Source organism: Montipora foliosa, chromosome 3 (genome assembly GCF_036669935.1).
Source record: "Montipora foliosa isolate CH-2021 chromosome 3, ASM3666993v2, whole genome shotgun sequence".
Classification (NCBI taxonomy): Eukaryota; Metazoa; Cnidaria; class Anthozoa; order Scleractinia; family Acroporidae; genus Montipora; species Montipora foliosa.
In genome coordinates this window covers 10158978-10173977 of record NC_090871.1, presented here as the reverse complement: position 1 = coordinate 10173977, position 15000 = coordinate 10158978, and the positions used below count along the sequence as shown (strand labels likewise).

The following is a 15000-nucleotide window of genomic DNA, read 5'->3' as shown; positions in this document are numbered from 1 at the left end:
TGAACAATGTTGTAACCGTATTCAAATCGATGCGGTTTCGCCGGTTACACAACAGATGAAACCGTGTCGTTTTGAAAAGGCTGCACTTTTGGCAGCGTTTTCAAATTGACCCGGTTTCGCCTAAGGTCTCGATCAGTGTCATGTAAACAGAACGGTAACCGCATCGAAAACGATGTGGTTACAAATGAAACTGCGTTCGTGTAAACGCTGCCTGAGACCACCTTGGTGCAGTGTGCGGTGTCTGAAATCATCCTGGCCTTAAAACTGCGTCTGTCTGTGGCATTCCTGAAACTCGAACTGAGTACAGAAAGTTAAGTGCCCCCCGGTGATGTAAAGCTTTTGACGTCATCAATTTTTGAACAAAAACTTGAGTATCTGTCGAACAAGAGAAGGTATCACAAAATAAACAAAAAGGTAAAAGATAGTTTTTACTTCATAGGAGCCTTCATAGGCATTGTCTTTGGTTAAGGTGATTCCTTAGTATTGCACTGTGCATCCTGTACTGCTCATATGTTGTGTCAATATTTTTAAATTGATTAAATTTGAAATATTATAAATATGGCATAAGTCGGTCATACACACTGAAACAGTTCTCAAAACAAGTGAGAGAAGTTGTGAATGACCCCTAACTCCTTGCGAATAAGCGCGCTCATTCCAAGAACATGGCGAGTTTTCACAAGTGATGTGGTCACAAGTAACCACATCGTGAGACAAACGAGAATACTTCCAATATTATTGTTGTACTTCACCACGATGAATAACAGCAACCTTTTTTACGACATGGCGACTTTGGTTGTTTCCATCAACGATAATCGAGATAGACAAGTACGATGGTGTTTTGGTCTTAAACGAGCATGTTGACCTATATTTCTTATTGCACAATTTTGGTGTACAATTTATCCCCTTTGAATAAAAACGTACACAGCGCCCCTTACCCAGGGATGTAATTTATGATATTGAAAACAACGACTCCAGAAACGTTTTTTGACGTCGTACTAAGTTGAGTGATTTTTCCATACACTGTATAATACAGTGTTCCATATGCTCTAGACTATCTACCGTATCAGGTGTTTTTTCAAGTGTGACTTTAAAAACCCTCTCGTTTTATGGCTACCGCAAAATGTACCCTGAGCCGATGAAAGAACGCGCGTGTTTGGTATCAGTACAGGTATCAATGGGGTAAGATTGCCCATTATATCTCTTAAGCAAGCACGGTGACTTATCTTTTTTATTGTAGTTCTCAAAACAGGGATTGGTAGGGAACATTCAGGGAACGTTTCAAGAAAATCGTTCGACTTTTCACCTTGTCCTCGAAGGCTCGGTTACATGTTCCTAGTTTTCAGGAACGCTCGTCCAATAATGTCAAGATCCAAGATGGCGGTGGATCGGTCTGAAATGTCTTGTTCTATTAAAATGCACCTCTCTGATAACGAAACAAAATCTAGAGAGCATAGTGATCACGGAAAAGACCCAGCGAAACAGTTGCCCGGATCATCAAGGGTAGAAAAATTGTGTAAAACAGTGGCATTTCTCGTTGTCCTCTGGTCAATTCGTATCAATCTCGCGCGGGTTCTGCGAGAAGGTAAGCTGATAGCATGTTTGATCTCCAATTATTCTGGTGAATTCTTCGAGAAAATTTGTCAAAGATTTGTGTGTAAGTCAAGTGTTTACTGATTTGCTGCAGCGAAGTTTTTAGAGAAACAAATATACCGTGCAGTTTCACGAGTTCTTTCGGAAGATAAGAGTGATTCTCGCACGTAAGTGTAGCAGCTCTCGTAACATGTTATTTATAATGGTAATTGAACTGAGTGGAGTGTAGTTTGGTGTGAAATCATACATTTCAAAATCGAACGAGCGCGCAACGCGACTTCGATTTGAAATCACAAGTATGATTTCAGACCAAAATTGCAAGACACGAAGTTCAATTAACACTTCATTACATCCATTTAGAAATCACACAACAATTATTTATTCGCTAAAATACAGGACCTGGTTGTTCAAAAGGTGTACATTGTGTCTAACGCTATCCACCGCATAAAACACTATCCACTGCTTAAATCACTATCCATCGGCAGGTATGTTTTGCAGGTTGCAGGTTGAAATTTAATTATAACTGGAAAACCGTTGGCACTAAAAATAGTTAATAACCCATATACTCATCAGGGGTTCTTACACAAAGTAGTTGGCGTCTTTCACACGGTAAAAGCACATGCAACTTCACCCTTCGGCAAGTATCAGGGGCACCCAACGGCAATTTTCGGAAAAAATCTGTTCGGAAGACAATTTGAGATCTATAATTTTCGGAACATTTGTTGTACAATTTCTTGCTTGCATGCCTGTCCTAGGATTTTCGAACATCTAAAAAATGGTATAGTCGCCCATTTTTAAAGGATTTTTACCCTAAAAAGGTCACCTAGAATTTTCGAGAGCCCTTTTTCTGGCTGAAATTTTCGAAAACGTAAGTTTTGATCCCTATAATTTTCGGATCACTAGACTTTCAGCTAGGAAATCCGAACACATGAAAATTTTTTAGGGGATAAAAATGTGCCTTTATCTACCGTTTAAATACCAAAATACGTTTAACAACTGTATGTTTAAGTGTTTTTGAACTACATTCTCGTTGGGTGCCCCTGAAGTATATTCCGTCTATCGTAAACAACGTTACATGTAACAGTCACGGTAAGTCTATCGCTTTACCTTTCTTTTAAGTGCCAGCAGTTTTCCAGTTATAACTTAATTTCAACCTGCAACGTGCAAAACATACTTGCCGACTATCCGTTGGATAGCACAATTGATTTCACTATGAATTATCAACTGTATGGTGATTTATCTGGCGGATAGCACCAACCGTCGTTTGAACAGGGTTTTAGTCAGTAACAATATTTTATTGATCCAGACGGGTATAAATGTTGCAACACAATGGTTTTCTTTGTCTGAAATTTGATTGGTTACAAATGTTTGTATACTACTTCCCTACTGACACAGCACCACAGTTTCTTTAGAAACTACCCCCTTCATTCATTTGAAATCTGATTGGTTGTTTTGTTTTTAGTGTTCCATTCTCATTGACCAAGGAAATGACATGATTAAGGGGGATCCCATTGACGAATAAAATCGTCTGGCATTAGACAGAGTAAAATCTGCAAGTTTCAGTCTTGGACAGGAAAGGGTTAAAAATGTATTGGGAACTCTTACAGTCCCTCTGTAGTTGGAGCCTTGCTTTGCTGTGTGACCTCTACCACCGTGGTGAAACTAAAAAAATGACATAAAAAAAATATTCCACTGTTGAATGTTCCCTGTGGCAACTTTTCCTTTAATTGACAGGCTCTGATACTTGTCTCAAAATGATGAATTTCGGCCAATGGCGAGAAAGTTTTTGGCAGCCGTATGGATGCATGATGCACTCTTATACTCCAAGGTAAATTTTGCTAAATGAATATTATTTTCAAATAAATGATATTGAGCTTAAACTACATGTAAGCTGCAAAAAAGAGCAAAAATACATTTGTTGTTTTTTAGCTGACAGCACCCTTATGACACAAGGTTTGTGCTCTCTGCCTTCAGTTCTGTTATGTTCTGTAAGAAAAGAGGAGACAGGGCTTTTGACAGGGGACAGAGTTACATGATGCTTCAGGTTTTGATTGCATGGTGTTCCATGCATTACTTACACTTGAATTCATCTTGCATGGACTTAGAACTCAATCAGTTCGGCAGCTGTTTGTGCTTCGAACAACCATGGTTTGACAATAGCTAACTGAGTTTTCCCAGTTTTGTTTTACCGTGGAGAGATCAAGCATTGCGTTTATGTAAAACGGCAAATGGCAGGCTTCTTGCTTGCTTGAAGCGGTGGGGATGCTCTTCAGAAGTGCTTGTTAGACCTGAGCAAGCGTAAGCTCAAATTGAATCAGACCTTAGCAAGAATTTTAAGTGTGTTAAAGAAATGGCGAAACAAGTTTGACTGCCTCGTTTATGAAATGTTTCTTATTAATGAACTGAGACCAAGTTTCAATGTACAGTCTGATTCAAATCTTGCTTGGGTTTTTAAATAGTTCCTTGTTTTTATTGATTTTCATGCCCCCCTTTTTTCTTTCTGCCTCTTTCTATTGTTTTTTGCAATAACCTTCATACTTTTTACATACACTGTATTTTACCCCGTGGCCATTGTCTCTCTCTTTAAATATATGTTAGTATTTTATTCTCATTGATAATGACCGTGAAATGAGGTATCTGAAGTCATAGAACCTGAAGTTTACAATTATAATTTGAGAGGCTCGATCTATGACTTCCAATTACCGCTACCTAAAATAAATTTTCTGATACATGTGAGATAAAATATATATCATTTGTAAATTTAAATTGTTACTAATTTGTTATTAAATTTCCTACTTAACCCTTTCACTCCTGTAAAGGCCACTGAGACTTATAGATTTTACTCTGTCTAACGCCAGACGATTTTACTCATCAATGGGAATCCCACAGGAGTGAAAGGGTTAAGACAGAGAAACTATTGGTTACATTATTTTAATAAGAGTCCATAGGAATAGATTATGTAATTGTTGAATCAAATTTTTGTGCTAAATCATACTTTGTTAATCAGTTGTTTTTAAAACTTGTACCAAAAACACCCACAGATAATCTGCACCCTGAATTTAGCAGCTCAAATTTTGGAAAAAAACGTTTTTTTGAAAGAAGTCAAGGGAAATCCAAAGTTGAGTATTCAGAAATCTTCTTCATCCACTGTTCATCGAACGTAAACTCACTATTAACATTGAAACGGAAAAAATCCTTCAACCTCTTACCCATCTTACCCACAATTTTAGCACTATAATGTCAGTAATGAACATCAATTCTACCAACTTTAACAATATTATGATTGATCTTTGTCGGGTATTTGTTGACAGGAATTTCTTCATTCAACACAGTCTTTCCATAGATTTTTGCCTTCCAACAAGAACGTGAGTGGAATGTTCGTAGCTTAGTAACGAGGCATTAGATCATTCGCAAAAATGGAAAACTGTACACCAGAAGCAGCCTTTCTTAAATGTTCCTGCAGATAAGCCATACCCCTGATTTCTAGCGACAATTTTTGAGAAAAAGTTGCAGCTCATCTGTGGGTGTTTACGGTACCTTGTAATTGTCACATGTACATGACATTTCTGAAAACCATCTTACTGAGCCAGACACTGTGTTTAAATAAAGTTGAATAAAATAATAAATAAATAATAATGATGAGCATCCCCGCCCCTTCCGTGAGAGCCTTAAATTCTTCCCTCCTAAAGTTTTTCCAAAGTTTTTGTTTTTGGGAATTGCGGTTCTGATGTATAAAAAGTCCAAAATTGAGGTTTATTTTTTTTGCATTCCAAGTGAATTGAGGACCTGTTTACAGCGCCACCCAGTAGCTTTTATTGGGGATTCAAGAACACGGAGTCTTTATTATCATCTGGTACAGGCAATAAGTCTAAAAACAGTGAAAGATGAAGGAAAAGCTGTGAGTTCTCATATCAATTACCATAATTTTTACTTGTCAGTCTGAACTTCTTATAAGATTTATGTTATGGACAAATAATATTCAATAAATATTAAATTCATATTATTGTGAAGATCAAGGAGGATGTTTTTAGCTTGGTTGGAGGCCTTTGAGATCTGATATGTACATTTAATACATACATATATGTTATTCACTGGTCGAGAGGTCTGTATAGGGAAAAACTGACCTGAGGTCTTGAGGGTAAAGTTGTTTCCCCTACGGACCAAGCTAGGCCGGTAGATAAAATTTTATTTATTTAATTTTCAAAGGGTAGGAGAAACTACAGACACTATGTAATGTATATGTTTGCAGGTCATTTTGTTCCTTAGGTTAATTTGCAACCAAACTAGGTGATTTTGTTTCAACCTAGGTTATTATAAACTGTCTAAAAAAGGTTTTCCCCTTTTTTGGGGATGTAATTTAAAAAAATGGGGCTTGGGTTTTTAGGGCGAATAAAAAAAAAAACTTTTCTCCACCTTTCCCTTGCCTTCCGTTCTTCGTCCACTTACCGTCTCTCCCTCTCCTTCCCCCTTTACTGTCCTTCCTTACTACCAACGGACTGTGCCTCTTACCTTGAACTTTCACAACATTCCATGCCACTCCAAGGATTCGAACCCTTGCACCATAGGACATGTGAGATTACTTTTCCTCTGTATTAACGGCTAAGCCATCAAATCAGAAACTGAAGTCGTTAAGCTATTTCCAAGCCTTCACGACAACCACCATTTCGCACATGCGTAAATGATATAAAGTGAGGCTTGAAAAAATTAATAGTCAAATATTGTACGAAGTTTATTTATGTTGCTATGCAAAATACACCAGGAACAAGGCATCATTTCTAGTCATGTTAACAAACTGATTTTCACTGCAAACACAGCGTTCCCACAGTGCACATAGAACAACAAAAGATAACCTTTGCGGTTTAATCAAAGAAAAGAACTCGTCTCCGAAGCACTGGTGTCATCATCTTGGAGAAACCGCTTGTAAAAAAACACATAACCATTCACAGAACAATTGGCAAAATGCTGTATGAAGTGGTTTTCGGAATCTCTCAGAGAAAAGAAATTAAAAAGCCACAAATGAGTGGACAAGTCACAGCTACATCACATGCAGAGCAGGAAAATGGCGAATAATTTGAAAAAGTGGCAGGATGAGCCTGACATTAAAGGAGAGCGGTGGGGTTGGGCATGCCAAATTTTTTGTGTGCCCCCCCCCCCCCCCATTAGGGTATGCAAATAGCAAGCGACCCCCCTTATCTATCAATTATTTCAACCATGACCCCACCTCTCCCACTCCCTCGCATCTACTGGCTAGATGTTTATAAGGCCAGTGATAATTGAAAGCTTACTATCACATACAATTATAAGATGACAAACCTCTTAAATTACAAAATCAATGTATCGTGTAGACCAGAAATTTTGCCAAGGATCTTTGAAGCTGCAAGACCGCACATGACTGAATGTGCATTTGAAGAGTACTTATTCAAAGAGAGAAAAAAGAGATGGGAAACAAAAATCGAAATGGAGAAAATAGAATAAGAATAAATTTAATTATGAGTAGCGATAATGATGCTTGCTATGGTAAATACTTGGCAAATGAACTCTCAATCAAGTGTCCTTCATTTTGATGTTTCCAACTGTGAGCGTGGAGTTAAGGAACTGTCATACTTGGAAGAAAAACTTATTTCAAGTTTTTATATTACTGCACTGTTTTTGTTAAAATCACAAGACATGATTAATCAATAGCAGTATAGCAGTATTTGAGTTGTAAAAGTTGTATTTTAGTTTACTGAACTACTTTGAACTGCTAAACTGAGGTCAGCATTATGAAGGATTTGTTGCTTCCTTCAAGATTCAAGTTGACTTTTTCCTCTGGCTGGCTTTACAAACAATGTTATTGTGTTTTGTTTTTCAATTCACATGTTGAGGACACAACAAATGTCATGGTATTAAATTACTGATCAGAGTATCAGTGTTTTAAATATCTTTATACTCCACCGATCCAACTGGTTCACTAGTCTAACTTTCTTGAATTGACTTCTTATAAATCTTGCTGAATCATGTGACCCCCCCTTATCTTTGTACCAGAAAAAAACAATAGCCCCCCCTCTTTGCTAATTTAAAATAGCCTTGCCCCCCCCCCCCCCCTATTTTTCTCCCACCCTCCCTCTACATAAATAATGACTGGTCCCTTAATACCGGTAATAACATTTTCTTTCCTCGTGCCATTGAATTCCGGGAGTGGTTGCAATGGATAGAGCTTACGAAAACGCTCGTCGAGGATGAGCTCTACTGTTTACGACGTCCCTAGTGGCATGCAATTGTCTAAAAATCCCATTCCTAAAAACCTATGCATGGAAACCTTCACTCTAACGGTTTATTTTTATGATTTTTGATGGATGAGCAGATGATGCTACATCTCGCTATTATTACCTATTTCTCGAAATTAAGGAATTTTCTCTGAAACAAAGTCGGTGACCCCCATTTTTATTTTTATTTTTAGAGTAAGTACTTTATGACCTTTACGAACTCTAGGCGAGAAATGAAGAAAATCTTGCTGTTGGAAGATTTTTGGCACGAATGTCCTTAAACCCCAAACAGTGCCTGCAAAAGTTCAAGTACCGGTAAATACCTGGTTAGAAACAAAGCTACTGTGTTAGTCCTTAGCTTCAAAACGAGCAAACTCAACTAAACAGTCTTGGCGAAAACTGAAGTAAACTTACAAGAACGTCACCGAAACGTTTCCTACGAGTTCGCGATATTATGTCAGCGGTATTGATCACTACTTCATAATATCACATCTCCCTTCTCATAAAAAAAGTTATTCACCATAAAGCACTCAATCAGACGATGACAGTTCAAAGTCCTAAACAACGTTCCTCAAACAAAATCTCGTAGTCATCCTGGTCTATGAACGATTCTACCAGATCTTGTTTGCACCACAGGTGGTCCTTCCACAGGTAAAGGGGTACTACTAGCTGGCAGGTTTTCTTGGGATTCCAAATCCAACTGTGGCGATGGTTCCTTGGTCTTTACCAAGTGTCTTCTATTTCTCCTGAACATAGTTCCTTGACGATCTACCTCGTAGGAGCGAGGTGCCACTTGTTTGACAACAGATCCCTTTCTCCACAGCTTTTCTTTGTCTGATGGCAGCGGTTTCATGCGCACTGTGTCTCCGGGTTGAAGCACAGGAAGCTCTTTTGTTCCTTTGTTGTAAAACAGTGCTTGTTTCGTCTTTCTTTCTTTGAGCTTGCCTTCAGTTCCCTCCACGATCTTTGGCTGTAACAAAGTTCCTGCTGTAGGTAACAGTGTCTTTGTACGTCGTCCAAATAATCTTTGTACTGGTGATGATCCAATACTGGGTGAAGGTGTGTTTCGCCAGTCCACAATGGCCAAGTATGGATCTTGTCCACTTGCCTTTGCTTTGGTTAGTAACTTCTTGGCTGTCTTAACAGCATTTTCAATCTTGCCATTTGATTGTGGATAGTGTGGTGAAGACGTTTGGTGGTCAAAATGCCAGGCGGATGTAAATTCTTTGAATTCTCTGGAAGCAAACTGTGGTCCGTTGTCAGAATACAGAGTATCAGGTATGCCATGGCGTGCGAACTGATTCTTGAGAGACTTGATAACAGAGCTTGAGTTGGTACTGGATAATTGGTTCAGTTCAAAGTAATCTGACCAGTGGTCAACGATGATGAACCACTCCTTGTTGTCAAAACTGAAAAGGTCTGTTGCAACATGAGACCAAGGACGTTTAGGTGGATCATGAGGTATGAGTGGTTCTTTCTGCTGGTTTGTCTGATAAGTGTTACATGTTTCGCACTTAGAAACACAGTCCCTGATCTCTGCGGTCATGCCAGGCCAAAACAGGACATCTCTTGCTTTATTTAAACAACTTTCAATACCAAGGTGGCTTGAGTGTACTTGCGTGATCATGTGGGGCCTTAGCGCTACAGGTACTATTACTCGATTTCCTTTGAAGAGGATACCATCTTGGATGCTGAGCTCTTCTTTGAAGTCAAAATATCTCCTGATTTCTGATGGGACTTCTTCTTTTGTTTCTGGCCAACCAATCTTGATAATATGTTTCAACTGCTGAAGACCTTCGTCAAGATCAGTTTTTCTTCTGAGATCAACAAGGCGTTGACTTGTGATTGGCAGAAACTCGACCATGTTGATCTCTTCAATGGATTTGATTAGATGCTCTTCCTGTTTGACTGATAAAACCTCCGACTTCAACTCTTCTGTACTCGGCTTATTGGGAAGGAATGCTCGACTGAGTGTATCAGCAATGAATAGTTCCTTTCCAGGCTTGTACACTATATTCAAGCTATACCTCTGGAGCTGTAATAACATTCTTTGGAGCCTTTTGGGGGCCGAAAGCAGAGATTTCTTGAAAATGCTCTCTAGCGGCTTGTGATCCGTCTGTACTGTAATTGGCCTACCATAAACGTACTGGTCAAAGCGTGTGCACCCGTGAACTATGCTGAGCAGCTCTTTCTCTATTTGAGCATAATTTCTTTCAGTACTGGTAAGCGCTCTTGACGAGAATGCTATAGGCTGACCCTCTTGCAGTATGACAGCACCCAGTCCAGATTCCGATGCATCGCATTGCAGTGTTACTTCTTTACTGGGGTCGAAATACTTCAACACTGGTTCTCTTGTGATCAATTGTTTCACTTGCTTCCATGATTTCTCGTGTGTATCGTTCCAGTGCCATTGCACATCTTTGTCTAATAAACGTCTCAACGGCTCCGTCACATCAGACAGGTTAGGCAGAAATTTCGCAAGATACGTAATCATTCCAAGCACCCTTTGCACGGCCTTCTTGTCTGAAGGTGTAGGCATTTCTACAATTGCCTTGACCTTACTTGGATCCGGCTTGAGGCCATCCGGGGTCAGTACATGACCGATGTAGGGCACTTCTTGCTTTCTCAACTGTAACTTCTTTGGATTCAACTTGATATTCTTCTCACGACATCTCTCCAAGAGTGCAATTAGGTTTCTGTCATGATCCTTAACTGCGTTTTCATAGGTGTCACCCTCACCAACACAGAGTATGTCATCCACAATGTCTTCTATACCTTTCAGACCTTGTAGGCTTTCATGGATTCTTCGCTGGTACTCTTCTGGGGCTGATTTGATTCCAAATGGTAAGCGAAGCCAGCGATAACGGCCAAAGGGTGTATTAAACGTGGTCAAGAGTGACGACGGTTTGTCTAGCTGAACTTGCCAGAATCCATTCTTTGCATCCAAAACTGAGAAGACTTTAGCCTTACATAGCCTAGTTGCCACGTCTTCAATGGTGGGGAGAGGATAATGAGCTCTCAGCAGGGCTCTGTTTAAATCTTGTGGGTCAATACAAATTCTTAACTTCTCTGGCTTGTTTACTAGAACCAAACTAGACACCCAATTTGTAGGTTCTGTAACGGGGGTGATAACTTTCTCTCTGACTAATTTGTCCAGTTCTTCCTTTAAACGGTCTCTTAGTGCTACAGGGACTTTCCTAGGGGGGTGGACAACAGGTTTTACAGTTTCATCGAGTTCCATATGGTATGGGCCATCCATGCACCCTAATCCCTCAAAAACATCACTGTACTGTTTCAAAATTTGATCTCTGGTTAGAACAATGTGGGCAGTTTGAACCTTGTCATTTACTGCATTCACAGTTTCTGACTCTGAAATGTCACTTGCCATAACCTTGATTAAGTTCAGTTCCTGACATAACTCAGCACCCAATATAGGCCTGACATCCTCATTAGTTATAAAAAAATCTGCATCTGTACTCATCTCACCTTTGGCACATTTGAGAGTGCACTTTCCAAGTGGAGTCATAGTGGTTCCATTGTACATCTTGAGTGTTGCAGATGTTTTCCTCAAATACAGATCTTTGGGATCCCCCATAATGCTTGAGAATTCTTTTAGTGATAGCAAATTACAAGTTGCTCCACAGTCCAACTGAAATGTAACATCTTTAGCATTGTTTACTTTGACTGATGTAAACAACTGTTTTGGGTGTTTCTTTTCTTCCACAGCACTGACTTGATAAGTTATGACATCAATAGTATACTCTTCAAATTGACTCCCATCTGAATCTTCTTGCACATAATTCAAATTCTGATTGGCATGTAAATTACGACTGGACTGCCTTCCTCCTGTACACTTCGCAGCAAAATGGTTTCTTCTTCCACACTTGTTGCACTGTTGGCCATATGCAGGGCACTTTGATCTGTCTGGTACATGTTTCCTGCCACAAAATTTGCAGTCGATATGCTGAGCACTGCCGTTGGCTGATTTTTTCTTCTCTTCTTGTTTCTTTCGGAAGAAGTTTTCTTTCTTCTTCCCTACTGCATTAACCTCGTGCAAGTTTTGCATTTGTTTCAACTGGCTTTGGGTTGCTTCGGCAGCTCGTGCAAGTTCTAGAGCTTTATTCAGCGTCAAATCTGGGACTCGCAACAAACGCTCTCTCACGTTGTGATCAGCGATTCCAAACACGATGCGGTCGCGTATCAACGAATCTTTCAAATCTTGAAATTCACAAGAGTCTGCCATGTTTCGTAGAACAGTGGCATATTTATCAATGGGCTCCCCACTTTCCTGTCCACGCGAAAAGAATAAATACCTCTCGTAGATTGTATTCTTGCGAGGCTCACAGTACTGCTCAAAATGCTCTAGAACTTTATCCATTTTGACTTTGTCTGCGTCACTGTCCCACGTGAATGCATTGTAAACATCTAGGGCTTTGTCGCCAATCACAGTGAGAAAAGTTGCTACTCGAATGGGATCTTCTTTTCTGGCTATTCCGATAGCTAGCTGATAGTTACTCCACTTTTGCTTAAATCTTTTCCAATTTTGAGATACATTTCCACTTGAAAGCTGCAGATGATCCGGTGGGTTTAACAGACGCCCGGCCGCCATTTTACACCACGCGGTTTCGATTTATGCGAACAGCAACGAACCAAGGTTTTCACAATACAAATATTTCACAAATACGGTCGGCAAACAGCGTCATCCACTAACTTCTGACACCATGTGTTAGTCCTTAGCTTCAAAACGAGCAAACTCAACTAAACAGTCTTGGCGAAAACTGAAGTAAACTTACAAGAACGTCACCGAAACGTTTCCTACGAGTTCGCGATATTATGTCAGCGGTATTGATCACTACTTCATAATATCGCAGCTACCTGGTTGGAAAAAAATAACCAGTTAAAATTAAATTTAACTGGATTGCAAAAAATTACCTGCAACATTAATAAAAGAAATTCATTATTATTTTTCCTATTTATCTCACCCTTAATCTTCCTGAGGCACTAAACCTACTATCAGCTACTTTGCACCCTCTGAAACTCTCCTGGTGCAGTGACAATATTAATTTTGTCTAACAGTTTCTTCCTCCTGTGTGATTGCTATCCACTTTCTCATCAAGTTTTTAAGTGTTTGGAGAGCTTTAAGATATTAAGTTATAAAATATGGAAAAGTTATTGAATATTTGAAAATTTCACTTTTCTTTGCAGCATCATGATTTATCATATTCTGGCGAAGTAAGCAATACAAGTGTGGTAAGTTTTCCTGGAGTGTATTACAGTGTATGTGCATTGTAGTATGGCTTTTATTACTTTACTTCTGGGGGGTTAAAAAAGGCAGTTTTGTTACCTCTTAGGGTGTGTAGTCTCGAAAGGTCCAGAGTGGGAGCTTTAGCAGTACCTTTAGGGAGCCAAAAAATTACGACAGGAGACATCTAACAATTAAGTAATTTTTTTTTGTCTAATTAACGCAGAGAATTCACAACTCATCGGTAACAGAGTGTACATTCAGTTTGGATAACGAGGCTTTGATTTTCACCGCCTTGCATCTTGTTAACTTCATGATCAATTGCACTGGAATTTTAATTCTTCCTCCACTTTCAATATTTTCCAGTTCCAGTAATGAGAATGTTGTGTTAAATACCATAAAAATTTACATGACAATGCTCTCAAAAACTTAATATCATGAAAATCCCTTGAAAACTTAATAATATCTGGATGGACACTAGAACTTTACATAGACACTGTGCCATCAGAGAATTCGATTTTATTTACTGTTTCATTTATACAATAATGTTCAAGCACCTCCTGTGAAAAAAGATAAAAAATTGTGACATATGTTCATAAACTTTATGCCAGAGTGGGAGGTATTTGAAGCAATCATTTTTATCTCTGACTATGAAGTATGAAAAAGTATGAAAGTGTCAAAATGGGTTGTTTTTTTAATAATTAAACTGTTACCTCTTAGGGGTGAAAAAAAAATTATGCCACGCCCACAAGACAGGAGCTTGGTACCTCTTAGGGGTTCTTTTCAAAATTTCCAACAAGCACCCCATCCTTACCAAACTGTGGCGTGAAGACTCTTTTGGCTGAGATTCTCGGCAAACGAAATTAACTGTTTCCCTTGGGACAAGTCATTAAGTGTTTATTATTACAGCCCAGTCCCAAATGCTGGGCTTCTGATAGGATTTTGGCCATATTACAGTTGTACATGTAAACATGTGTCGATTATGCATCTAAATTACACCAGATTATGTGGAAATTTAAACAATTTATAGAACTAATAATTATAAGGCCCATCCAATGTACATGTATTTGCACGCTTATGGTAAATCAGGACTCGAAATTGCAACCAAAACAGTCACGATTAAGATATCTGGAGGTGTCGCCAATTTGTGACCAGCTTTCACCGTTAAAATAAGGGGTTTACTTAGCAATTGGCATTTTGCCAAAACTTTTGCTAAAATAAATAAAGCGATAAAAATAATATTTTGGTTCTAAATGTTATAAATTTGTTTCAATTTGGAGATATGGAGCAAAATAGTAATGTGGTTGGACCACAATCCATTCCCTTGATCATTCACCATTTTGATCGGCTTTTTACACATATGTATTGCGGGCTCCTACATGTATTTTGTTTTGTAAAACTTCAACGATGATTGTCATAACTTGCAGCTAAATGTTCTTATCTTGTTGCATCTTTTTAAAAATTTTGAGCCTAGGGTATGGTATGAAAATGGTTTAACTTAAGTCCTGGCTCATTGTCGAAAAATGCGTGGAAACTTGCAAACAAAATAGCATGTTTTCTTCAATTTTCAGGAAAATAAGCGTTTTTTTTTATTTTTGTGAGGATGGTACATGTACATGTAAGCAGCTGCTTTATCTCTAGTATCAAGCATTTTTTCTGTTTTATGTGGAAAATATGGTAATTATGCAGAGGATGCAAATGATACAGTTCAATACATGTACATACAGAACACACGCAATTCATATCAGACAATATAAAAATGTAGCTACAATGAATACAATTCCAATACATGTACACGTATACTTAGTCTAATGTTCGGAATCCGATGTTAAATTACCATTAGGGTGGTATATCTACATCTATGGTACAAATGGTTGAGCCAACACTAACAGCACAGAAATCTAAAAACTAACACAATTTTTT

The 15000-nt window shown here is 38.7% G+C and overlaps 1 protein-coding gene across 2 annotated transcripts in view; it reads left to right on the top strand.

Annotated features, from left to right (window-relative positions):
• The first annotated feature begins 1364 nt into the window (after positions 1 to 1364).
• Positions 1365 to 15000, top strand: part of LOC137996707 (N-acetylneuraminate 9-O-acetyltransferase-like) — a 39424-nt gene continuing 25788 nt past the window's right edge. For both annotated transcript variants that reach the window (XM_068842245.1, XM_068842246.1), the window contains exons 1-4: positions 1365 to 1582; positions 3325 to 3418; positions 5365 to 5488; positions 13041 to 13085. In XM_068842245.1, the coding sequence (XP_068698346.1) occupies positions 1375 to 1582; positions 3325 to 3418; positions 5365 to 5488; positions 13041 to 13085 (471 nt within the window). In that variant the 5' untranslated portion in view covers positions 1365 to 1374. The remainder of the gene's footprint in view (positions 1583 to 3324; positions 3419 to 5364; positions 5489 to 13040; positions 13086 to 15000) is intronic.